Source organism: Hippocampus comes, unplaced genomic scaffold (assembly GCF_001891065.2).
Source record: "Hippocampus comes isolate QL1 unplaced genomic scaffold, H_comes_QL1_v1.1 scaffold35, whole genome shotgun sequence".
Lineage (NCBI taxonomy): Eukaryota > Metazoa > Chordata > Actinopteri > Syngnathiformes > Syngnathidae > Hippocampus > Hippocampus comes.
The window spans coordinates 933,539-958,749 of record NW_017805279.1 but is presented as its reverse complement, the minus strand read 5'-3'; the positions used below and the strand labels follow the sequence as shown (position 1 = coordinate 958,749).

General features: G+C 41.2%; 5 protein-coding genes across 7 annotated transcripts in view; 2 read left to right on the top strand and 3 right to left on the bottom strand.

Moving 5' to 3' along the window:
- Positions 1-6,931: 6,931 nt before the first annotated feature.
- Positions 6,932-8,495, bottom strand: LOC109516335 (gastrula zinc finger protein XlCGF8.2DB-like). The gene is made up of 2 exons (XM_019870802.1): positions 8,382-8,495; positions 6,932-8,086 (listed from the first exon to the last, which is right to left on the bottom strand). Exons 1-2 carry the CDS (start codon positions 8,482-8,484, stop codon positions 7,023-7,025), a joined length of 1,167 nt encoding a protein of 388 aa, XP_019726361.1. The 5' UTR covers positions 8,485-8,495; the 3' UTR covers positions 6,932-7,022.
- A 1,094-nt stretch (positions 8,496-9,589) lies between these two features.
- clic1 (chloride intracellular channel 1) lies at positions 9,590-13,768 on the top strand. Of its 2 annotated transcripts, XM_019870804.1 has the most exons (8): positions 9,590-9,708; positions 9,973-10,023; positions 10,573-10,682; positions 10,825-10,950; positions 11,044-11,150; positions 11,243-11,424; positions 11,551-11,723; positions 12,308-13,768. In XM_019870804.1, the coding sequence occupies exons 2-7, from the start codon at positions 9,982-9,984 to the stop codon at positions 11,710-11,712; spliced, it is 729 nt and encodes a 242-aa protein (XP_019726363.1). In that variant the 5' UTR covers positions 9,590-9,708; positions 9,973-9,981; the 3' UTR covers positions 11,713-11,723; positions 12,308-13,768. The 2 variants fall into 2 exon arrangements, with proteins under 2 accessions (XP_019726363.1, XP_019726362.1); XM_019870803.1 differs by having other exon boundaries at positions 11,551-13,768.
- A 1,166-nt stretch (positions 13,769-14,934) lies between these two features.
- lypc (ly6 domain containing, pigment cell) lies at positions 14,935-16,914 on the bottom strand. Its single transcript, XM_019870800.1, has 3 exons — positions 16,314-16,914; positions 15,738-15,857; positions 14,935-15,337 (listed from the first exon to the last, which is right to left on the bottom strand). Exons 1-3 carry the CDS (start codon positions 16,363-16,365, stop codon positions 15,126-15,128), a joined length of 384 nt encoding a protein of 127 aa, XP_019726359.1. The 5' UTR covers positions 16,366-16,914; the 3' UTR covers positions 14,935-15,125.
- A 2,218-nt stretch (positions 16,915-19,132) lies between these two features.
- ddah2 (DDAH family member 2, ADMA-independent) lies at positions 19,133-23,452 on the top strand. Its single transcript, XM_019870793.1, has 6 exons — positions 19,133-19,670; positions 20,136-20,580; positions 21,713-21,901; positions 22,509-22,628; positions 22,811-22,954; positions 23,050-23,452. Exons 2-6 carry the CDS (start codon positions 20,281-20,283, stop codon positions 23,167-23,169), a joined length of 873 nt encoding a protein of 290 aa, XP_019726352.1. The 5' UTR covers positions 19,133-19,670; positions 20,136-20,280; the 3' UTR covers positions 23,170-23,452.
- Positions 23,453-23,772: 320 nt separating this feature from the next.
- rps5 (ribosomal protein S5) overlaps positions 23,773-25,211 on the bottom strand; it is a 6,342-nt gene continuing 4,903 nt past the window's right edge. Inside the window, exons 1-4 of one of the 2 annotated variants that reach the window (XM_019870796.1) lie at positions 24,883-25,155; positions 24,320-24,448; positions 23,956-24,054; positions 23,773-23,880 (exon numbers count right to left, since the gene is read on the bottom strand). In XM_019870796.1, coding sequence (XP_019726355.1) covers positions 23,812-23,880; positions 23,956-24,054; positions 24,320-24,448; positions 24,883-25,140 — 555 coding nt within the window. In that variant the 5' untranslated portion in view covers positions 25,141-25,155 and the 3' untranslated portion in view covers positions 23,773-23,811. Of the gene's footprint in view, positions 23,881-23,955; positions 24,055-24,319; positions 24,449-24,882; positions 25,156-25,211 lie in introns of those variants that run through there. The other variant, XM_019870795.1, reaches the window with a different exon arrangement.

The following is a 25,211-nucleotide window of genomic DNA, read 5'->3' as shown; positions in this document are numbered from 1 at the left end:
GTTCACTGAGAGGGAAAGTGGTGAAAGCTAATTTAGCATTTTAATGTGTGATTTCAGGACACCTGTGCTGTCAACCTCATGTCAAAATCTAATCTGTTATCTTGAGCTTTACAAGTGCTGTGATGACTTTTGTTTCGTTTTAGTTTGTTTTCAGCTACGCAACTGTTTACTTTTCATTCCTGATACAGATATTCCCATTAGTTTAAACGTGGAATTCTGATTAACAGAGCATTTGTGGAATATCGAATGAGCTGAGAAATTCACCCATTTTTATCCATCTCTGGGGGGGGGCGGCCATTTTGCCACTTGCTGTCACCCCAAAACATTAAAACCCTCTACAAACATTTAAAGTGGCAGTTCCAAAATCCAACACAGCAAATTATTTCCAAAATGTAATTGATCTGGTGCTTGTGATTATCACTCATCATGAACAATGTAAACGTTCATTGACCTGACTTCAGGTTCAGTTCAGTTCCCACTCAGCAAGGGTGCGAATGTGAGTTTCAATGGTCATCTGTGTCTCAGACTAAACTGGAACTCCCTCTGACCCTGAACAAGAAAAGTGGTAAAAATAATAGATGAATGCATGACAAGTATAATTTGTAATGTGTAAAACACCTGCACAATCCATTAAGATCCATCATTTTATCAATTTTCTATACTGCTGGCACTTATTTTGCGCTTAGTCGAATTTATAGATAGATAGACACACCTAGGACTGGTTGACAGTCTTGTATATGGATGATTAAGAGTCTTCAATTAGCTTAGCATGCATTTTTCTGTAACATGCTAATCCAGCGTGCTACCCTCATGCGAGCCAAGAAGAAATGTGTCGCAACTGTAGCGTTTACAAAGAAAGCCCTGCTCAGAAACCAATCGGTATTTATTTATTTCCCCCTAAGTCAGTTTCCACAACCCGAGAGCAGTACAAAATGGATTATTTTCATATTCTGTATATGGATGATTAAGAGTCTTCAATTAGCTTAGCATGCATGATTCCGTAACATGCTAATCCACCGTGCTACCCTCATGCGAGCCAAGAAGAAGAAAGGTGTCCCAAATGTAGCGTTTACAAAGAAAGCCCTGCTCAGAAACCAATCGCTATTTATTTATTTCACCCAAAGTCAGCTTGCACAACCCGAGAGCAGAAGAAAACAGATTGTTTCGTCGTCGTTGTTTGGTCAACAACCACCTTTGTCATTTCGGTGTGAGTGTACCAAGGGTAACTTCTGGAATTTTTTTTTTTCTCCCTTGTTCTCACTGAATAGTTCACTGCCTGATCTGCCGCCAGTGCCCCGTGAGCATATTGGACCTATGTCTATTTGGCAGTGACATCACATGTAATGATGCAACTCAGAGCTGCTACCGAGGAACTGCACGTAAGGAGACGTCCCGTTATTTAAGAGGCATTATTCAGCTTTCAGTGACTTATTGTTCGGCGATGCTTATTTCAGAGTTCAATTCTACCGGCGCAATCAGTCTGGAAATCCGCGGCTGCCTGGACTCAGACCTGTGCGGGGATGTGCTGACCGGCAATATCTTCGGAAATGGTTACACTGCCTCCTTTGAGTGTTGTAACACCGATCGGTGTAACGGCGCCACATCTGTGCAGCTCTCCCAGACAATGGCCGTCTGCGTTGCCCTTTTTTCACTCTGGGCCATGCAGTAGTTCTGATGTTTTATAGGACAAAGCAAGTTTTGTTTTTTGCTTACCGTTTTCCTTTTGGCCCCCTGAATTCAATTGTTCCAAGAATAGGATGACACTGTATTTCACTGAAGAGAATTTGCAGCAATTCCATTTTGGGTAACAAAGAAAAGACATGAAGGAAACGTTTAGTAGCAATGTGGACTGAAGTCAAATGTAATTATATAAATTGCTATTCTGCGCGGTGTGCACAAAAATGTACAATAGTCTACATGCAATTGCCTGTCCCATAATAAGCATAATAAATGAAGTTCGAATGAAAAAACTGACTGGTATGTAAGTTTTGTTTTCCCATACACGATAATAATCTCTTGTGCAATGGAGGGTAAATAAACATGTTTTTTTTTTATTCTGTATATCATTTATTATATTGATTATAATTTCTCAAGGGGAAATTCAAGTCATAGTCTGCCCTCTATTGAAAAATGTCTCATAACTGAACTATGAATCAATCTAAATCTAGTTTCTCTATAAATCTTAAAGATCTAAAAGAAGATCAAGGCCAAGAGATTCAAAACCGGCTTCCAGCATGAGGTCAGAAAAAAAAAAACCAAACTGCTTACCAGTTTTTAATATAAGGCTGCTAATTTAATGACAAACGCACCACTCCGAGAAAGTGAAAATTAAAGAGAAAAACGACCTGAGCTCTTGCATCTTTCATTTTCATCCTCAATTCAATTCCTGATAAACTATAACTATAACCGAACTGATACTGAAACCTGAAGGGTCAGTTTTTTTTTTTTTTGTCATCTGTTTGTCTATTGGCTAACAATCTTGCCCAAAGAGTATTTAAAGGCACCCACTGGCTTCATCCAAACCATTACAGCATCTACCAATCTGCCAATCACGGGAATATGATGAACAACGTTTGGAAAACTGCAGTTCTCCTGGCTACGACCATAGCAGTTGGTAAGATGATCGGAACGAAGAAAAAAAGTGGCTTTTTATTTATTTATATTTTTTAAATGATATAATTGCAGAATTAATGTAATATCACTTTATATCAAAATCTGATTCACGTGAGTGCTTCAACCTTGCAATTAAACATGAAGTTTGATTATTTATTTATTTATTTTCATTACTGCACAACTATTCCCATTGTGATAAAAAAATGCGAAAAGCGACGTGGTTTTTAATTGGAAACCTTTCGGCTTATCGTGTTATCAGTTTTCAGGGTGCATGAAAGGGTTAAAATACCTTAAGACTATAAATGTTGATATTTATGTAGAAATAACGGATGTATTTGTACATTCGTTATATTCCGATGTATTTATTTCCCAAAAAACAATTTTGTTCCGACATATTTTTTTTTTGGGAGGGCGATGGACGAAAGCAGCCCAAAACATTTCAAACCCTTTCCAAGTGATGCTTACGAAATCCATCACAGCAAATCAACTTCGAACCGTCAAAAGATCTGCGGGCTTTTATGATTAGAACTTGAGATATGGATAATAGATGGAAGGCTCGTTACTAGTAATTCATTATTTGAGTAACACCCGCACAATCTGACAAGACCTATATGGTCATCAAGCCTTTGGACCAATTCAACATAATGGTAACTCTTACTGCTGCAAAACATTTAATTAAATCCGGGTTTTTGGCATCCGATATAATGGACAGACTCGTGAGTGTAGGAGAGGCTAACATGCGTCGCGCTTCCATGTTCTCCACCTGCTTGTGCGGGTACAAAGTATTAGTCCTCATCTAAAATTCTTATTTTTGGCATCGTTTCACCCCACTTGACTGTTTAAGACGATCTAACAAATGTAAATAGAAGACAAAGACAAATCGGAGACAAAAATACTAAGTGAGTTTTGTTTTATAAGTGATTAGTCAGGTCTGGGAGGGGACAGACGATTGTGTCTTGACCAAATATTTTTTGTCTTTTTCGTTTTTCCATTGAATAGCACACTGCTTGACCTGCCTCAGATGCCCCATCAGCGCAGGGGACCTATGTAATTTGGCAGAAGACGTCGAATGTCCTAATCCAACGGACCAATGCTTCCGTGGATCTGTCGGTAAAGAGATGTGACCTTAATTTTTTTAGGTTCCCATGTTTGTGGAGCGTATTTTGCACAAGACAGCTAACTAGCTGAATGTAAGCTAAAATGTATTAACGTGAAATCTCAATGGTAGTGTTTATAAATGTAGTCGATTGCTTCTGATCAATCAAAACTAAATATTATCTTTGTAGAGACAGAATATTTGATAGCTGGTGATGGATTCTGAATTTGCTAACACCCCAATAAGGTTAGAGGCAAAATCGAGTGTCGAAACTCAATCGCTGACATTGATTTATTGTTATGGGATGCCTATTCCAGGTTTTGGTCCTGACTCAGACACCTGCTTACTCGTCACCGGCTGCCTGCCACAGAGCCTGTGCGGGCAAACACTGAATAATCAGCAGCTCGCAGGTGGGCAGCTCGGAGTTGAGTTCTCGGCCGAACTCGAGTGTTGCAACACCGACCGATGCAACGGTGCCACGTCCATCAAGCTCTCCATCGCAACGGCTGTCTCTGCCATCATTTTTTCACTCTGGTTCATGTAGGACCTGGGAGTCACTTGATGAGTTTTTACAGAAGAAACCAAATCTTGCCTGATTGCATTTTTTGGCCTGCTATGAGCGAGAAAATCAAGCAGTGGTTCTCAACTGGTGAGTCGGGACCAAAATATAACATATTTGTATTCTGATTTATTCAAGACAGGACTGACGCGTACCAAGTACCCACATAAAACATACAAGATTAGGTAAGCTTTAGAAAATGTTACTGGCTCATGCTGTAGTCACTAGCTACTCTGTATACAAATACATTATAGCTCAGCTTTCGGCCAAGCAGGCATCATAACTAGCCATATGCTTTTGGCACTATGTCAAACAAACAAATTTGAAAAAAAAATGTTACATATGGTACATGTATTTTGAGAGACTATTTTTAAATGAAAAAAAAAATTGCTCAACTTTTTTTAGAATGTGTTGCGAATTTGCAACAATAGGAAGATGCGGGATCCGGAGTAACAACGGTTGAGAACCACTGAAAGAACGTAGTTGTCCTTCACTCTATTGTGGTTCCCTTTTTAAGGCTTCACTTCTACATATATAACGGATTATGTGCTATTATTATTTTTTCCACACGGACTGTTACTGAAGACTCATTTAGCAATAGGCGCAAGCTAGGAGGAAATCAAAGAGGGTATAAAAGACAGAGAATGTCCACCATTTGGGATCATTTTACACGTAATAACATTTGCTAAAGGGCAACGTGCTGATTGCAAGGTAGAACTGGCTTTCGTTACACAACTCCACATCTATAGTCAACATTGCTAGCCAATTTAGCATAGCCTACCATAGCTAGTTAGAATGAAATGCAGTCCCTCTGCAGGTGTTTAGGCTACAGGAAGGAAGAGACAAAGCCGCTTGTACAGTTTTGATTGCTTTATTGATCAAACAGTGACAAAATACAGGAAACACAAGCTAATTTCTTTGACGACCTGCCAATGGCCTCAACAAACGCCATCCCTCAACACGCAGAGTGACTGGTTTAGCTATTTGACAGTCAACCATCTCTACATTCTCAGTTGCTGACGTTTACATCACTCAACAGGCCTGGCCTGCCTTTAAAAGGCACAGTGACTGGTTTAGCTAGCTAACAGTCAACCATCTCTAAATTCTCAGTCACTCACGTTTACATCACTCAACAGGCCTGGCCCGCCTTTAAAAGGCACACACGCATTCCACATCACAGATACTACAGTGTAGATGACGAGGATGGTGACACCAGGTGGACAAAAATAATAGCCTCGCATGCATATATTCTGGTGTTATGCGAAAGAAATTTTAACATGTTTAAGAGTAATAAAATAAATATTTGGGTGGCTCTTTGCGGGGTTCATCTATTGTAGGGGCAATCTGAAATTACCCTACCTGCAGTTTCTAATTCAAGAATCACGGGTTTGGGAAGATGGTTTGTCAAAGTCTACATTTACATCTGATTTTGGCAAAAGTTAAAAAAAATACAAGCATGAATGAAACATTTAGTATGATTAGTGGTGAGTGAGGTCCACTATATCGAAATATGTGAAATGCAACGATTCATACTCTGCTTCTCTGTGTGGAGAGCATAAAAATTTACAACTGAGTGTATGGAATTCCTTGTCCCGCAATAAGCTTAATAAATGAAGCGATCATGTCAAAAAAACATTGGTATGGGAGTCTTTTATTCCAGTCAACACCACCCTCTAGTGTACGTAGGAGGAAAATAAACTTTGTGAAAAAGCTGTTCTTGGTACAAAAAGTATTTCAAAACTGAGGAACCAATAATTCCTGAAGAAAGACCAGCGTTGGTCTTCCTTTATGATCTAAATTCTCAGTCACTCACGTTTACATCACTCAACAGGCCTGGCCCGCCTTTAAAAGGCACACACGCATTCCACATCACAGATACTACAGTGTAGATGACGAGGATGGTGACACCAGGTGGACAAAAATAATAGCCTCGCATGCATATATTCTGGTGTTATGCGAAAGAAATTTTAACATGTTTAAGAGTAATAAAATAAATATTTGGGTGGCTCTTTGCGGGGTTCATCTATTGTAGGGGCAATCTGAAATTACCCTACCTGCAGTTTCTAATTCAAGAATCACGGGTTTGGGAAGATGGTTTGTCAAAGTCTACATTTACATCTGATTTTGGCAAAAGTTAAAAAAAATACAAGCATGAATGAAACATTTAGTATGATTAGTGGTGAGTGAGGTCCACTATATCGAAATATGTGAAATGCAACGATTCATACTCTGCTTCTCTGTGTGGAGAGCATAAAAATTTACAACTGAGTGTATGGAATTCCTTGTCCCGCAATAAGCTTAATAAATGAAGCGATCATGTCAAAAAAACATTGGTATGGGAGTCTTTTATTCCAGTCAACACCACCCTCTAGTGTACGTAGGAGGAAAATAAACTTTGTGAAAAAGCTGTTCTTGGTACAAAAAATATTTCAAAACTGAGCAACCAATAATTCCTGAAGAAAGACCAGCGTTGGTCTTCCTTTATGAATGAGATCCCCGTTTATGAAACAAAAACGTCTCACTCCGGAACAAAAAGCAAACAAAGCAAAACATGAACATAAAATAAAGGAACTGCAGGAACTGAACATCTTCATTTGTTGAATTTGCGGCATTCGAACGCCATTTACCGAAATCAAAAGCTATTTCAACCAAAAACATCTTCATGTTTTAATTCACAATTTATTTGATATTCCCTTGCCAGTCCCTTGGGAAGGTTTTACAATTCCGCAGTTACGGTATTGCACAGAATTGCCGTCAAACAATTGTTGTCCCTTTGTTGTGCGTACGTGTGTGTACAGCCAAACTTTCCCGGTGAGCATAACTCCGACCACAAATTGAACAACGATAGGGTTTTTCCCCCGTGTGTATTCTCATGTGTCGAACCATGTCGGACTTTTGAGTGAAAGCTTTAGCACAAACTGAACAACTAAAAGGCTTTTCGCCTGTGTGTATTCGCATGTGTTTAATCATATTTGCCCTTTGAATGAATGTTTTACTGCAAACTGAGCAACTGAAGGGCTTTTCTCCCGTGTGTATTCTCACATGTATGACCATATCCGACTTAACAGAGAACACTTTACCGCAAACTGAGCAACGAAATGGTTTTTCCCCAGTGTGCGTTCTCATGTGCGCTACCAAACTTTCCTTATGAGAGAATCGTTTATCACAAAGTGAGCAACCGAAAGGTTTTTCTCCCGTGTGTACTCTCATGTGTGACTTCACCGAGTCCTTTCGAGAGAATGTTTTTCCACAAGTTGAGCAACTAAAGGGTTTTTCTCCCATGTGTGTTCTCATGTGTTTTACCATGTTTTCCTTTTGAAAGAATGTTTTACCGCAAACTGAGCAACAGAAGGGTTTCTCTCCCGTGTGTATTTTCATGTGTTTTACCAGGTTGGATTTTTTGGTGGCTTTTTTACCACAAACTGAGCAGCTGAAATGTTCTTTACGTGCACACATTCTCCTGCGTGTTGGAGAAGTTTTCTTGTTCATAGTTGTGTCCTTTTCAGAGCTTTTCAACAGTTTGTCATCAACTCGACAGTCGGTGTCGCTCCTTGAAGGTTCTTCTATGTCGTCGCTGCATGACAGTGGAGCTAAGAGGTCGTCTGATGGCGCTCCTCCACGATTTGGACCGTGAAGATGAAGCTGCGGCATTTGGGGTGGTTTGTCGTCTTCGTCCTTCACGACGACGATGATCAGTGGCAACTTGCTGATGTCAGCCTCCTCCTCTTCCTCTTCGTCTTTAATATGGAGGGGCTGTGCATCCACCCGTTCCAAACTGGGACTCCCACACCGAAGGGGAAGCTCTTCTTTATGGACGTCTGCAGTGCACGACCAATACAAACATAGTTTAGAAGACAGTTGTTATGATTTGATAGACATTCTCCAAGTGTTCGATGAAACATAAGACAGTCAGTGTAACTGCTTATTATTAGAAAGAAATAACAAATCCCAACCAGTGTGCAGCAGAACAAACTCATAGTGCCAAATGAAGAATGAAATTGAATGTAAATTTAAATACCCAATTTGATCTAATTTGTCTTCTAATTAATTCCCGTTTAATTTATTTTTCAATAGTTAATAAAGATTTTTAAAGCAAACCGGAAGTTTACTAACCTGGGTTCCGTGTTTGGTCACGTGACGTTCGAGCTATAAAGGGCTGTCGTTGTCGCTCAGTCTCCTCTCTCACTCGACAAAGTTGCTCCTCGCCCGACGCCATGATTCTTTTCGGAAATCACGTAGATTTCGACGTTAGACGCAAGAAGTCGCTCCCTTTTAACAACCCTGGTAACGTTTTTCCCCTCAGTCTCGTCCTCTCGTCTCTCCGCCTCTTTGCTTACGTCCACATGTCTTCTTCTTTTCCGTCGTCTTCTCGTACTTGTGGTTGGCAGCGTTAAGTTGCATTACCGCCACCTTCTGTGCCGGTGTTTCGTTCAGCACAACTAAGTCACACTGACTACGAGGCAACCATATCGGGGCTGCGGGGCATTACATTGACATAGAAACTAAGTCGTAACTTGCTCATTTCTCATATTTACTTTTTTTTGTCAATTCCAAAACGTATGCTATCAATATGAGTGCAGTGTTTGAAAAGAAGTGCTGAATTATTGTGACATGTTAAATGTTATTCCCACTTTGCTTGTAAATGGACAACGTTGCAAATTGAGTAAAACTGATGTAATTAATCATTCTCCTAAATAAAAGCTCGAATTAAAGAAGTCCTGTGCTTGTGGAAATCCTCATTCATCCAGGTCATTTCATGCTCAGAGCGTTGAAACCAATGCAACTGGCCTGCTGTTTTTGCCCAACCAGAGCAGTTGAGTCAGTCAAACACAATATGTAGTGCAATTTTTCCTGCCATTAAAATACACATCACAACATTTTTTTAGGCCCATGTAGATGGACGATAACAAACTCACTCACTTATATTCTTTGTCCTCTTTGAAAAATGAGTAATATAACTGCAGCTTATTGATGAGTTGACTCATGTTTTGGGGGGATGCGGAACGGATTAGTGGTGTTTTCAGTCATTTAAATCTGTAAAAAATATATATCATTTGAGATATTTCACCTTTAAAATGGAAAAAATGGAAGTAACATCTGACAAGGCCTAAACAAGGGTCAGAAAACACAGTCGAGCTCAATTCAATTGCTCTAAATATACATTTCAATTCCCTTCCATTTCTTAAATACTATGTTTCCTGGTTTACTGTGGATGAAATTCTTGAGGCGTGACAAAACTGGCTTCTATAAATAACTACATTCCAGTCCTTTGAGTGTTTCTGTGACTTTTTTTTCCGTTGCGCGGTGAGTTTGCCGAGGCCGGTGGCCTCCAGGAAATGGCGACGCAATGCGTGTGCGCTGCCCGGAGCGAGGACGCACCACTGGGAGGAGAAACTAGCAAACAGCAACAGGCGTCAGCAGCTTCGAGCAGCACTTCAAGGTAAGCGAACACTCATGGAAATACAATCTAAATCACCGACAAAAAGTCGTAAGAGACCGAGACGTTCGTGGTTTGATATGTCCGCCAGTTTGTGAACTTGTTTTATTGTTTTTTTTCTCGTTGTTCGGTGACCGTTTTAATGTCTGTGGGTTTGTTAGCGGAAGATGGGCTTGGCTCTCCTCCGGTTTCGAAATCCTTCTCCTCCGGTTTTGCGGTGTCGCTTGGCTGACGAGTTAAAACATTTTTAGACGTTCTCTTCGGCAGGAAAGAAAGATGAGCGACCCCAATGCGCCCAAAGTCGAGCTTTTTGTCAAGGTAAGGACGAGACTTTTTTTTTTCTACTGGCACGCACACCGTGACGTGGGCTCCCCACCACCACTTTAGGTTGAAACTGCGCGACGGAGATTCATTTGGTGAATTATGAAATATTATGTTCACGTCTGTCTATCGTTAAGCATACATGAGGCAGACGTGTGTCAGTGTCAGTCAGAAAGCCTGTGTTGACTTACTAGCTGTGTAAACCACTAATCTTATTAGAAGCACATTAACATCAGACCTGAATCTATATTTAGTCCTGAAGCCTGTTGGCCACAGAGAGTATTCACATATTTATGTTTTTCATGAAAGAGTTCAACACTCATATGTTCTGCACAAGTTTCCATAATGATTCCTCTGTGTGATCATGTGCTACACCCTCTACTTTTTTTTTTCTCAAACTCTCCATGGAAGAAAGATGCTGTTGTTTTAACTTCTCGGAATAATGCTGCCACTTCAACTTCCATACCATTCCAATTCAGGGTGTCATTTAAAATGTGAGATACTTTTGTGAGATGCTGAATGCAACATTTCTGTTTTGTCTTGCAGGCAGGGAGTGACGGCCAAAGTATCGGCAACTGTCCCTTCTCCCAACGTCTCTTCATGGTGCTGTGGCTTAAAGGTGTCACCTTTGATGTTACCACAGTGGACATGAAGAGGTGGGAACCTCCGATTTGATGCACCACAATACCGCTCATTGACATATCTTGGGATTTTAAAGCAGACTGACTTTCAATCCGAAAAAAAAAATCTCTATTTATCATCTCATTTCTTCTCTTTCTTCTTCTCATCCACTGAAAGGAAGCCGGACATTTTGAACGACCTGGCTCCCGGTGCCCAGCCGCCCTTCCTGTTGTACGGCAAAGAGGTGAAAACTGACACCAACAAGATCGAGGAGTTCCTGGAGGACAATCTCTGCCCCCCAAAGTAGTCGACCGCATTCATCAATTTTGCCATTCCTTTCTTTTAATGTGGTTCCGTACTTTGTACTGAATAACGAGGGTTCTCTCTGCCATTCAGGTACCCTCGTTTGGCAGCGCGTAACCCAGAGTCAAACACAGCAGGCATGGATGTCTTCTCCAAGTTCTCGGCTTACATCAAAAACTCCAACCCTCTGACCAATGAAAGTGAGTCAGAAACAATTCGCGAGGCACTTTTTTGGGGCGGGGGTGTTTAATGAAACATCTTTTTGACTTCTTTCACGCACTTGTGTGCTCAGATCTCGAGAAAGGACTTCTGAAAGCTCTGAAGAAACTCGACGACTACCTCGGCTCCCCCCTTCCTGACGAAATTGACCAAAATAGCGCCGATGAAGTCACTTCCTCGTCCCGCCCCTTCCTCGATGGCCAAGACCTTACGCTCGCCGACTGCAATTTGCTTCCAAAGCTCCACATTGTCAAGGTCATGAAGCTTTTCTCTCTTTTGCTGCCTTTATTGGGCATAATTTCCATTTAGTACTTTTGAGTCAAATTGGACACCACACACACACACACACACAGCTAAAGTGTTTTCTTCTTTTCATTTTAGGTTGTGTGTTTACGGTACCGAAAATTCTCCATCCCTCAGTCTCTGTCCAACCTGTGGAGGTACCTGAACGCAGCATACGCCCGGGACGAGTTTGCCTCCACCTGCCCGATTGATGATGAGATCCACTTGGCTTATGCTTCTGTGGCCAAAGTTCTCAAGTAGGCTTGGGGGGGGGAAATTGGTTCGGATTCATCCTAAATTCAATAAGTGGAAGAATATATACAAGTGTACAAACAAGCAAAACAACAGCACATACGTTACATAATTGGGGTTGTTTGGGGTTCTTTGTTCCGTCACGAAATACAGTGAACCCCCTTTTATCACCGGGGACAAAATCATTTTCATGGTGTTACCGCTCCCACCGCCTATAAAAACGTGTTTTAAAATAAGTGAATTACACTTTCTAAAGTATTCCTTAGTGCCTCTTTTCACTCTTGTCAAGAAATTGGGGACTATCATAAAACATCACTCTGAGAGAGATAAAAAAAAAAAAGACGGGAGAAGCGTGCTTCGAGCTGTTTATATGTCACACTCAGTTACGTTTACTGAACAACTGACACAAAACAAAAATGGTAAACCAAACCAGGTCATTAAAAAGCTAGCTACATGCTATCATTTAATGTGAAAGCCTTTGATAGACTAATGGAAATTAGCTTCGATGTTAACAGTAAAAATACTCGCACCCACATGGCCTCAAGTAGTAGAGTTTAATTAAAAACTCAATGGTGCCCAGTCATGTTGCGGAAAGAACGCAACTTAAAATTCAGCCCTGTCTGTAGACCGTAAAAATCAATTAAAAAAAAACATTTGCTACAAAATCCACATTATAACAGTGATGCTAAAGATGACTCGTGATGCGCTGGGGGTTCACTGTACACAATTCGTTTGTACTTTTGGGAGATTTTACAGCCACAAAGCTGCCAAGTCAGATGAAACCTTCTAAACTTATTAAGCTTCAATGTCAATCTTATTTTATTTAGTCCATAATTCAACAACGCGGGGCCAAAGTATTTCACGTTCACATTTATTACTCCTCGATGCGACAAGCATTGTCAAACTTTAAATGTAAAAGCATTTTTGTTCGTCGTAGCACACAATAACTCGGAAGTCGGAGGCGGGGTGGGGGGGGTTGCACAGACGCAGGGACAGGAAGCCATTTCAAGAGCTCGAATCTATTGAAATGGTTTCCTTTTCAGCAGCTGTGAATGACTGCTGTAACCTGCTGAGGCAAGGAGCTACATTTCAATCCATCGTTCATGTATGAAGGACTGTTTTTGTAGAATGTTAAAAAAAAAAAAAGTTTTGCACAAATTTCTTTGGGAGTATCGACGACGCGCAAGTAAATTTGGTGAATTTCTATCAGGGGGGAAAAAAAATTGTAGGGCACACTTCACCCGTGAATTAATCAAATAATATGATGAAATATTTGTTCACACGCTTCTGGCAAGCCGACTGAACGCAGCTGACAAAAGAAACGATTTCAGGGCGTGTAGTTCTTAGTCAGCAAAAGCACAAATGTTGCATAATCCTATTCAACCGCTCATACAATGCGGGCGTGACACAGCATTCATCTCAGCATGATTATAAATTAGAAATGGATCTTGCAACTTTTCTCCGGAGTGTGTTCATTTTTCTTGGGTGTGGCCCCCCCAATCCTCCATCATATGAATTGAGTATAGCACTTAGCGCTGTGCTGCAAATGTTATGTGCATGTCACAAGTTGCTCAGACAAAGGGGGGCGGGGGGGGGGGCAACAGGAAGCTGATGATGCTGCGACTAAAAATAATAGTGGGTTTTCGATCGGGTTTTAAGATAAGCTTGAAGAAATGTGCACTCGCGTGAATGAAGGATCCACATTTAGGGCAGTGAAGGAAAACATTGAAAAAGGGACTTGAAGTCAATTTACTGTTTGTTTCCCTCTTGTTTAGCTCGCTCGGATAGGGGGGTAAAAAAAAATGCAGACTGGGATCATTTAGTTTTATTGTGTGTTAGCAGTTACAGTGACTTAACAAGTGACTTGAGAGTGAACTAAACTCGATGTAATTATGGCGATACGGCTTCATGAGCTGTAGCGGCAGCTTTTTTTTTCGCTGGCCCCGTGCTTCATGAAACTGTCGGCGAAAGGAATTCAAATTTCATTGAACGAAAGTTCACGTCTTTGTAAGGAGTCCACCTTAGCCTCATGTTGACCAGATGAAAGGTTAATTCAAGAAGAAAATTCAAACCACCTAAGTGCAATTTCAGAATAAAAACGTTTTTTTTTTTTGTACATTGCTTTTGACATTTTTTCCTGTTTTGCTACACGACTTCTATTTGGAGAAGTGGCCCCTTCTTTCAACTGAAGTGAAAAGACTTTTTTTTTTTTTTTTTTTTTTTTTTGACTGAACTGTTTCCTCAATGAATCAATTAAAGGGACAGTGTCTTAAATATTTTCACGACCACGTTTTAGATTTCTTTATGTACTGTAGAGTTGAATACAGTTTCAGGGACCGAACTCAATAAAATGTTTTTTTTTTTTTGTTTCTTTGTTTGTTTGACGCCTCTCTTTTAACTTCTTGTTTCTTAATACATTGCGTGTTGTTTTTAGTATTATTTTTTTATGACACCTTTTACATTTCAGCTTGTTACTTTCCAATATAGACCTTTTTGTGTTAACAACATTTAGTTCACAGAAAAGTGGCCATGAAGCAAGTCTATTGAAATAATTGGCAGACAAATGTCCAAAACCACATTTCATCGGTGCATTTTTTTCAAAATAAAGTTTTCTTTCGGAACGGGCAGTGTCTTCAGTCTCTGCATACGCTACGATCTACTGTTGTGCATGTTCATGGTCACTTGGCATGGGAACTTGATTTTTGTTAACAGTTAATGCTGACTTGTTGTTTGATCGGGAGTAGCACATCTGCCTAGGGACAATTTTGAGTGTTCATTCAGCCTGCCATGCATGATTTTGGAACGTGGGGGGAAACCGGAGTACCCGGAGAAAACCCACACAGGCCCGGGGGGAAGAACATGCAAACTCCACATGGGAAGGCCAGAGCCGGGATTGAACCCACGACCTCTGCACTGTGAGGTCAACGAGCTAACCGCTGGTCCACCGGGCCTCCCTCCTATGTTATTATATTACAAAAAAACAAACAAAAAAAATTCGATGCATGGGTTACTATACATTTCAAGAACCGTACAAATGTACATTTTCAAGTAGAGCGACTTGACTTTGGCTTCCACATCTCTCAAAGACAATTCAATGTATATCACGATGCACGCGGTGCGATAAGATACAAGGACAGTAGATTTCGGTGTGTCATCACTGATAATGACAATAATAATTTATTATCAGTTTAATTCAACCCGATTTTTTTCCCCAATTCAAATCCGTTTTTCCTTCACACCGGTGGTAGTTTGGCATAATCGCACTGATGTCGATTTTTAGAGCTCGTGGACTCCCATGAAGAAGAACCACTGCGCTGGGGGGTGCAATGTAGTTTAGTAGCCTTTCCTTTTCCAGTCATTCTCAAATTATTTGGATGACAGGGGGCAGAGAGCGACATCTCATGTCGTGTCCGTGGGAGCTTTCAGGCGAGCAAGAGGCTCAGCGCAGGGAGCAGGCAGAGTGCTGCTCCTCTCCACTTGGCGGAATCAAGCGCCGACGTCCCGTTACACAGGTCTGTATTGCAGCACACGTTGGTGTAGTTGAAATAAAGGCCGTTGGTGTATTTCTGCCCGCTCACGCCACATTGAGAAGGAACAGCGCAGCTTTTTTCGTACAAGGTGATCTGAAGTGCACCTAGAGATGAAGAAGTGGAAAATGTAAATGTCTACACCGTTATCCATCTGCATAGAAATTCATGCTAAATGTTAGCAGGGTAGAATCTCACACTCACTATTTCCTGAGGGGAAAATGAATTTTGAAAATAAGTCAATTGGAAGTTTGTCATGTTAGAATTTTTTTTTTTAATCTGTCAGGTTCCATTTTTAACTTGTGCTCTTGGCTCCTCCACTCATTGGAAGCATTTAGATTATACTCACTGGGCCACGTCTTTGACTCTAAAGTCAACGCTGAGCACAGCAGAACAATAGAGTCAATATTTTCCAATGCGGAGCATCGGAGACGTGACACAATGAATCTTTTGTCTTGGCCATTTGTGCAACAATGGGGCCACAGTTTGACACACAAAACCCGTCACCTCGTTTTGCTGTTGCGACGCTGGACAGGCAGCGATGTCCATCTGCGCAACGCTCGGGAAACTTTAGGCAGTCCATCGGAGAAATGGCAGGAAACACACAAGTATAGCACGTCAAACACGCTGAAACAGAACACAAACGTAATTCTCATTTTTTTATTTTAACAAAGGAAAAGAATCATAGTTCTTTTACAGATTAAAAAAAAAACTGGTGGGGATAATATAGATGGTTTGCATTGGCCAATCATGAATTGTTGCGGAGGACGTATCTGCAAAGCAATAAAGCGATAGATAGCTCAGATGTTCTTGTAGGCTTTTCCTGACATTTTTTTTTTTTTTATTCCTAGGGGAAGCCTGCAGGTTTTGTGCAAATACAGATTGCTATCTGGAACTGTTTATAAGTCAGTCCACCTTGACTAAGGTCCCAGCGCCACCATCACGGTATGGTCTTTTTTTTTTTTTTTTTGCGGCAAACATCCATTCAGAAAGTTCAAGTAAAAAAAGAGAGAATATATATATAAAACAGTCACAATCAAAGAAACGTCCAGTGCAGTTACATTTTAATGCAATTATACTTACTTGCCAAAGGAAGACACAGTAGCAAGAGAAGCTGCGAGGCAGAGGCAGACATGATGCTTTCTTCCACTCCAACGCGTAGCTCTCGAATCGCGAGTCAAACTTCTGCAGCAACTTTCCAAAATTGTTTCTAATTCAATCTGCCGTTTCTGCTGAAGTGCACACCCCTCTTATTAGTATTCTGCCTCCCCGAACTCCTCCGTCCCCTTCTTGAAATCTGCGGCTTCTCGGAAACCAGACGTTTGTGACGTTTCATCAACTGTTATCATTATTAAATAACGACACAAATAAAAGCAAAACATAACGAATGTGATCGATGATTAGAAAATGCGCAACTTTGCTCCGAACTTGATGAGGAGGTGATGGGAGCGGGTGGCCGCTGAACTCAAACTCAAACTCAGAAGCATCAACTACAGCCAATTGGACTGAGTGCGATACACGTCAGCGCATCCGCCATATTGGATGTGTCAGATTTGCCTGGGAAACTAATACAAATCCACAGACTAGTGAGAGCCTACAACGTTTGCAAAATTAACACTTCTCATTCACACCTTCAAAAACAAGCAACAACAACAACATGCACTTTTGAATTCGATATTGATAAATGTTTCCTCCGGTATAGATTATTGTGCCAGATATCTCCTAGAAATTGTCGGGAATTGTGTGTTGTCTGAAATTTCTCACCTAAAATCTCAAGATTGTTGGTGTATGCAAATTCTGCCTTATTATGGTCTTTGTGCACCATCCTACATACAGCTCCAATTTTTGTTTCACTTTTTAAGGCATGTTTAATTTCAGTTGGACTCAGTTTCAGGGTGTCTGTCTTTGGAGGTCACAGTAGATTCTCGTTAGAAAGTTAATGTGAAACCTCATTGCGAAGTCCCACATAAAATACTAAATTACAGAATGCAACACTGTTCCCCAGAGTAAAAAATAGATGCACCGCACAAACATTCCATTGATCCGCAATGTCAAATATTATTTGGGATTGTGCAAATGATTCTTTGACATGGTCTCAAGTGTCATCACGTAAAAAGAATCATCGGAGTGCTTGGTGTGTCATTTACACAAGCATGCAAACAAAGACTGGAGAGAGTAAGACCTGAGAGAGTCAGAAGATAGGAACGTCTAGTTTAACCGAATTATCCTTGAGTTGTAATGGGAGACGTGAGGAAAACATGCTGGACGGTCTGCTGACTGGAGGTCTTGTGATGGGACCAGTCAAGTGGCTCAGACTGGATAAGCTGTTTACCAGTTAATTAGAGAGAAGCACAGGATAACATCGTGGTTAGTGTAAAAATTCACATGATTAGTTAACAGATTAATTGTTTTTGCTAAAGAAGTTGTTTCTCTTGTAGCAACAGTAGTTCTACACACTGTATATTTTATTGTATTCATTTTGATACATATGATGATGGATTTATTTTATCATTACTTATTAAAAGAAGATGTCATCTTTTTTTCCCTATCAAATTGAAATGAAATATTTAATGAATTGGAAAAATACAATTTGACTGCCTCCTAGTGTAGGGCAACAAAAATGCAAAGGAATTCAATTGTACGGTCATAGATGTTCATCATCACAAGTATCATTTGAACTGTCATGCAAGCACAGCAAGAATTTAGCCGCTGGATAATAAAAAGAAGTAAAAACTTAATTAATTTCAGAAAAAGAGCCACATAAGGAAGAGGCAACAGGAAGTAGTTTTCAGAGCAGCACTGCCACCCTGTGGGGTTTCAAATGATTGCTATTTCATGTGACTATGCTAAAGGGCACATGGCAATATATTTTGCAAAGCACGAGAATATGCATGTCAAATTTTTGATGAAGACTGATGTTTGTACCCCAAAACGGAAGCTGCGTCATAAAATGAGTCGTCAGAGATAAACGAAACAATTTTACTCATCATTAAATGTATACTATTGATCCTGCTCATTTTAAAAATAGATATCGATTTTATTTGGAATACTTTTATTGTGGTATTTTATTTTCTTTTTTACAATTAAACTTATGTGTTATTTGAGGTGAGGTCTCTTTATCCTCGGGCCGCCAATGGGAGGGGACCTTTTCTCCCTCCTCTTCTTGTTTCGTAGTTGTGCTGCGTAGCACTACATTGGAGATGTGCAAGCTCTAAATTCAGACTTGCTTCTTCACTGTAAAAATCTATTTAAAATACACAATGCTAACAGTGGCCTCAGACCGTCTTATTTACTGAAGGAACCCCACCAGTGTTGTTCATGTGTTTACATGAATGTTTGGCTGCTGGATCTTAGCGGACAGATGGTGTTCTTTAATCCTGTCTGTGCCCTCTACTTGCCATCTTTCTTCCAACCCCCCTAACTCACTCATTCCTCCTCTGTTATTCCACTACTTTATCTGCCCAGATATTTTGTTTTTGTCCCACTTCACCACTGATTTATGTCTTTGCGCCGTCCCTGGACTTGACTGTTACTCAGACAGACAGGAAGGAATGTTGTACTGCCGCATAAATCATAAAAAAAGTAGTACCATTCGCTCCGTCACGACTGTGCAAATGTAATTGCTGACAAGAAATTGTAAACCAATTCATGTCTTTGTTTTTAAACGCGACACGGAACAATGCTTTCGCCACACAGCTTGTCAGAGTGCAACACGTTTATCCAATAGTTCAGCACCATTTGACCCATTTGGGAAAAGCTTAAAAGATTAATTTTTGTGTCATGTCAAGGACAAAAACAGACAACCACTCCAAATAAACAGGCGTATCAGGCTGTTGACTAGATAGAGTTGTGGAATAGCTGACAACATGAAACAAACAAGCAAAAACAGATTCACGAATTGTATTTGTTTAAAAACGGACTTTATTGATGCATTGAAACGAACGCCACACAAATAACTAGTTAAGTTCACTCTTTCACATTTTTTCATATATAGATAAATAATTGAATAATGATCAAAAATATTAGCTTCTATTCCCTTGTGCTTGTTTAGGACGTTCAATTGATCTGAAATCAATAATAATTGTCTCGGGGTAAATTGTCGGCACAGCAATCCGACAAACCGGAAATGAGAGATCAAATGAGCATATCTCATCATTAGCTCGACGGAGATGGCGTTCAGATTTGTTTAATCACACGTCTTAAAGTCACTTTCGTCACGGCGAGACGCGGCAAATACATCGCATTTCAACTAATCCGAAAATCTGAGTCTGTGAAGCGGAAACATTTCGTTTTATTTTGAAACGCATACTGAGAGGGAGCACGGTTCAACACAACGGTGGGCGTGAGGACGGGAGTGAAAAGCAGGATAACGGGAAACGTCCCTGTTTAGGAAATACATCAAACAGTTGCGAACGTGTCTCGCTTCCACGCTTTGAAGTGGTAAGTACGTTTACTTTCATATTTTTCTTAGTCCCCCCCGGAGTTTCCTATAGGATGTTTTAAAGCTTACAATGTGAAAGGGTAAGAGTTGGGCGTTGCACAATTTAGATTGCAGATTGTCTGCACTCTGCACCGGTGTGCTAAAACTAAAACCACAACGTCTCGTTAATGGCTAAAACTGGTCTTTCGATTGTTTTAGTTCAACCTGTGGAATCCCTTGAACCACTTGTTTGATAACCACTGAGATTTGGAGTGCAAAAACTTTCAAAAATGTATACTACATACTTTTGGACGGTGATGCTACTTTTGTTTTTGTTTTTTGAATTTGTTTTTGCAGTCGTATTTTGAGTAAAAGAGTTCTCTTTTAAATGGGTCAATAATTCTCATATAATCCACATGGCTCATGACTGTTTATTTCTAATCCTGTTGTCTTTGCCTGATTAAACTTGATATCTGTTTCCATAGGTGGGGAACAGCTGCTTCTTTTTGAAAGAATGCACAGTAGGAGGTAGAGAGTGTCTCAATTTCACTCCAACTCCCAACACGACAGTGAAGAAGTTGTTCCCCCTTTTGGTATTTAGTCGAGACACCCCTACTCCGCTCCAGAGAGATGGCAAACATGTGCCCTTACGGCCAGTTCACCCACGCAGTGGTGCGAGGCATCCCAGAGACCTTTGGGAAGGTGGTGGGTGACAACGGCGAGAACAAGGAAGTTTCAGTGGACTTAGCCAAGGCCCAGCGTCAGTTCGGCTGCCTGACGGGGGCGCTGAGGCAGAAGGTGGGCCTGCAGCTGATCGAGATCCCTCCCGATCCTGAGCTGCCGATGAGCTGGAAGATAGAGGACGTGGCGGTGATCCAAGGTGACACGGCGCTCATCACCAGGCCCTTCAGACAGCAAAGGCGCAGAGAGGTAAATACGCAAAACCAACATTCTCATCAATGTTTTTATTTCTTTGATTTCCTTTTGACAGGTCAGCATGTCGCTTATCTCTTCATCAAATTTACTTTATCTTATCTTATTGTTCTGTCTTTTTGTCCCACAAGTCTTGGAATTTACTGGGCTAACCAGAGACCTTGGGGATTGTATTTTGTGCTTTGTCATGTGAAACTGTGTGTTGGTATGACAAAAAAAATAAAAAATAGTCCTTGGATCTTTGTATGACTGAATTTTGAGGAAAGTAAAATTCCTTGAACCCATGAAAACTCAACTTTATTTATAACTTGAAAGGACAACGAAAAAATAAATTAGTAAGAAATTAAAATAAGAATTATGTTACAATAATAGCATTAAAAAAAACTTGCTAATCCAAAATTCGCTGTTCCTTTGCATCGTAGCCACTTGGGGGCGGTGTGGTTCCGTGCATGCATGGAGTACACTTCAGGAGATAAGAAGAAAGTTGCAATTGAGCTTTATTTATAGAACTCCTTTTTCACGGATTGGGGAAAATGTGTGCCTTTGATATTATGGTAACTGTGTGTGTGCATTTCCACAACGTTTGTGTACAAATACTCGTTATTTTAAAGAATAGCATTCCCAAAGTCGATGCTAATTTCTCGTTAGCATGTACATGGGATTTTACAAAAAAAAGCATAAAGCACACTCAGGGACGGCAGAATCACATCCACACACTTGCCACACAAACATGGTGCTTCCAGGGCACTTTCACAATGTCCGGAATTTATAAAAGCAACACGTAGCTCTGCACATTTTCTTTTCCTACTATATTGCTTTAAAGATCGAGAGAAGCCAAAATTGAAGTAATAATTATATTTTGATTAATTTGGACAGACCTATTCTTCAATAAAAAGTCAATGACATTTTTCCATCAGCGACGCACACACGTAGGATTAAAAAAAATTAAAAAATTGAATTTGATTGACCAAGTTGAAATGAAACCTCAACTCATTTCAACATAGTTCGTTGGCAACAAATGTGTCCAGATGGCAACAAAGCACTAGTTTGGGCTTAATCAATTGACTTAAGCAGAGTAACAAATAATTGTACTTTTTTTTACCTCCATCTACTAACTGTTCCTGCGCAGGTGGAGGCGGTGCGCAGGGTGATGTCCGAGCTCAACCTGACCGTGGTGGAGATGGGCGGGGCACCGGGGGACTGTGACGGGGCCACGCTGGAAGGCAGCGACGTCCTCTTCACAGGGAGGGAGTTCTTCGTCGGAATCTCTTCCCACACCAACCACAAGGGAGCAGAGGTGCTGGCGGACACGTTTCGGGTGAGAGAGCGGAAAAGCCGTGGCTGACTGATGACCGTGACGAATCAGTCAGTTGGGTTTTATTAGCGAGCTGCCAGAGTGAGCAGGTGGCACTGTGTGTACTGTTACATTTGGGGAATTGGAGTGGAAGCGGTGATGAATGGGCCTGTCTTTTTGGTCGAAAACAAGAGGCCATTAGGACTGTATGTCACATGGTCACCTTTCATTTGAGATATTGATTCCCTCTTAAGTGCTTTTACACGTGAGTGTTCGAGAGGGATTATTAGGGGTTAACATTATATTTCGGAATTATCACAGGCAGTGTTCTCCATGATTCTATGAGACACAATTGCATTTCCCAGGTGTATATCACCATATTAAAATTTTGTGGAAAATGTAATTTTATTTTAGCAGTTGAATTATTTTTTTGAAACTTGGCTTTTAGGTTCACTGCAATGTTTAATGATTTTGTTAACAATGTGCTCACTGGCCAAATTGGGGCCCCAAGGAAAAATTCATTTGCCGACCCCGTCTCGTTTTCACCTCAACACAAGTCCACAATGCTAACGTTTGTAAAATCCTTCTTGGACGCATTCACAAAATGTTTTTCCGCTGCGATGTTGTTCAGGACTTTTCCGTGTCCACCGTGCCAGTCTGCGGTGGGATTCGACTGAAAAACATCTGCTCCATGGGAGGCGCCAATACCATCGTCATCAGCAACAGCGAAGGGGCCAAGAAGACTCTGCGGGTGGGTGTGTTTTGTCGATGCAGCACTTTTTAAGGCCCCAACAAACTACCTAAGGTTGGAGTATTGATTTTTAATCATGCTCATTCATGTTAGTGGTCAAGAGCTGCTCTGTATCTTACGGAAATCTTTCCAATGTTTAGAAGTTTTCTTCAAATCCAAATTCAATATTTGTGCGTGTCCAGATGGTGGAACAGCTGACCGACCACCACTACGAAGTTCTGACTGTGCCCGAGCAATCTGCAGCAAACTGCATCTACATAAAGGGGCCATCCAAGAGGGACTTCCTGCTCCACAGGCCAGCAGATGAATGCCCTGACAGTGTGGCTGTAAGTACACCCCCAAAAAATGCTTATAAATAAATAAATAAATAAACTCTACTTCCTGTAGCCGTAATCCAGTTCTTCTTGGTGCTTGTGTCCAGGCATTCCAGAAGCTGCAGGACTACACCTTCTTGCCTACGGCCTGCAGCGAAGCCTCCAAACTCGGAGCCTCTCTGTCCTCGCTTTGCCTCCTCATCAATAAGAAGCACACATACTTCTGACTGTCGATGCAAAACCTATCACGATGGGAGGAGGGGGCGGGTGTCTCTTCACAGTATGTTACTGGCCAAAAATCCTCATTGTTGGAGGAAACGGTGAGTAAGAGTTATTCGTAGTGCACCTTTCGTTCCAAGTCAACTTGTATCAGTCGGGTTAGAACGCCACACCTTTTAATGTCACAATTCCTGGTCCTGTTAAGACACTTCACCAGTGCCCACTTTTTGTCAACTTTTTTTGATTAAAGGAAACTCAGCATTTTGTGCTTTGCGATGTTGTTGGACTGCATCACACGTGTTTTAATTGTGATTGTGTGTTTAAACCTGAGCCAAACTGAAACATCTTAACTGCACACAACCCAAAAAGACTCAATTTACTGACAAATGTATTTATTCTGTTAACATTTTGCAAGAAACATTAACTTAGGCCCAGTTCTCGTGGAGCCTTTGCGTGTACATTTAATTTGGCTCAATTTTACATATTTCCACCCGACGTTGTTCCTGATACAACTGAAGTATCACATTTAAATTAAGCCAGAAACTTTCTATAGGTCACTTCTGAGCATCCCAATTTTGAGACTTAGGTCCGATAAATCACAGAACAGAAAGTGATGTATTCAAATTTATTGATTTGCTAGAAAGAACATTTTAACGGTTGGACTTGGCAACTCTCTCCAACTCGTCTTTCTTCTTGATGGCGTAAGAGTTAGATGAACCCTGGGGAAAAAAAAAATCCACAAGTTTAATAAATTCTAGATTCAAAAGTATATCAATTCCACAACATGAACAGACCTTTGCAGCATTGATGAGCTCATCGGCCAGGCACTCTGCAATGGTCTTGATGTTCCTGAAAGCAGCTTCTCTTGCGCCTGTGCACAGCAGCCAAATAGCCTGCAACAAAATGACAGAAATTACTATGGTGGAATCCTGGCGGACAAAAAAAAAAAAAAAAGGCTACGCAGGCGATGTGATGTGTCTGAGTTGGTGATTAGCTGGGCCACCTCAGACTACAGCCAATGAATAAGCACAGACGTTTTATTCTGCGAGTGCTCTAGCACACCAGGACAACAATAGGTGTCATGGCGTGACTCTAGCCTCACTTTGAAAAAAAAAAAAAATTGCGGCGGCATGGGAAGTCTTAGGGCGGTTGCGTTACCTGGTTGACTCTACGGAGGGGCGACACGTCCACGGCCTGTCTCCTGACTGTACCGGCGCGGCCAATACGGGTGGAGTCCTCACGGGGTCCACTGTTTATGATGGCGTTCACCAAGACTTGGAGGGGATTCTACAACAAAATACAACCACATGTCATTGTTAGAAACCATCCAGTCATGAATGTTAGGAAATAATTGATGCAGTCCTTCTGCTAAAAATGTTAACTCCTTAAATAGTTCATTGGCGCCAAGATGCCACCAAATACTTTCATTGCTCTCACCCGAGTACAAAAACAAATGCAAAGCTTTTTTTTTTTTTAACGTGAATAATGGGACAGAGTCTAAAAACCTGGTCATCTAACAGGTAATGTATCCAAGCTGGTGATTGGCCGAGCCACTGGAGCCAACAGCCAATGAATAAGCAGGGATATTTTCTCTGCGAGCACTCTAGCACAACCAGGACAACGATGCAATGTCAAAGTGTGACTCTAGCCTCGCTTTGCAGAGATGTCATTGAAAGCAAACTTGATTCTTTCAATTGGGAACCAAATTAAGGATTCGGCACCTCTCCGGTCAACAGGTGGATGATCTCGAAGGCGTGCTTGACGATGCGCACGGTCATCAGCTTCTTGCCGTTGTTGCGGCCGTGCATCATCATGGAGTTGGTCAGACGCTCCACGATGGGGCACTGGGCCTTGCGGAAACGCTTGGCGGCATAGCGGCCGCCAGAGTGCGGCAGGTACTTGGCGTACTTCTCCTTTACGGCAATGTAGTCCTGCAACCCAAAAGAGCAATTAAACAACTTAAGCACGCTGGAGTTCATTTCTCGACATTTGAGGTGCCTCTTAAACAGGTCGTGTGTCTAAGCTGGTGATTGGCTGAACCACTGGAGAC

Coding starts and splice junctions, on each gene's coding strand:
- LOC109516335 (XM_019870802.1), bottom strand. CDS start 8,484: ATGGCGTCGGGCGAGGAGCAACTTTGTCGAGTGAGAGAGGAGACTGAG. Junction 8,087..8,381: donor TGACCAAACACGGAACCCAG/GTTAGTAAACTT, acceptor CGTGCACTGCAG/ACGTCCATAAAGAAGAGCTT.
- ddah2 (XM_019870793.1), top strand. CDS start 20,281: ATGGCAAACATGTGCCCTTACGGCCAGTTCACCCACGCAGTGGTGCGA. Junction 20,581..21,712: donor GACAGCAAAGGCGCAGAGAG/GTAAATACGCAA, acceptor GTTCCTGCGCAG/GTGGAGGCGGTGCGCAGGGT. Junction 22,629..22,810: donor GGGCCAAGAAGACTCTGCGG/GTGGGTGTGTTT, acceptor GTGCGTGTCCAG/ATGGTGGAACAGCTGACCGA.
- clic1 (XM_019870804.1), top strand. CDS start 9,982: ATGAGCGACCCCAATGCGCCCAAAGTCGAGCTTTTTGTCAAG. Junction 10,951..11,043: donor GACAATCTCTGCCCCCCAAA/GTAGTCGACCGC, acceptor TCTGCCATTCAG/GTACCCTCGTTTGGCAGCGC. Junction 11,151..11,242: donor CAACCCTCTGACCAATGAAA/GTGAGTCAGAAA, acceptor TTGTGTGCTCAG/ATCTCGAGAAAGGACTTCTG.
- lypc (XM_019870800.1), bottom strand. CDS start 16,365: ATGTCTGCCTCTGCCTCGCAGCTTCTCTTGCTACTGTGTCTTCCTTTG. Junction 15,858..16,313: donor ACTGTGTCTTCCTTTGGCAA/GTAAGTATAATT, acceptor GTTCTGTTTCAG/CGTGTTTGACGTGCTATACT. Junction 15,338..15,737: donor CGTCGCAACAGCAAAACGAG/GTGACGGGTTTT, acceptor CTTCATCTCTAG/GTGCACTTCAGATCACCTTG.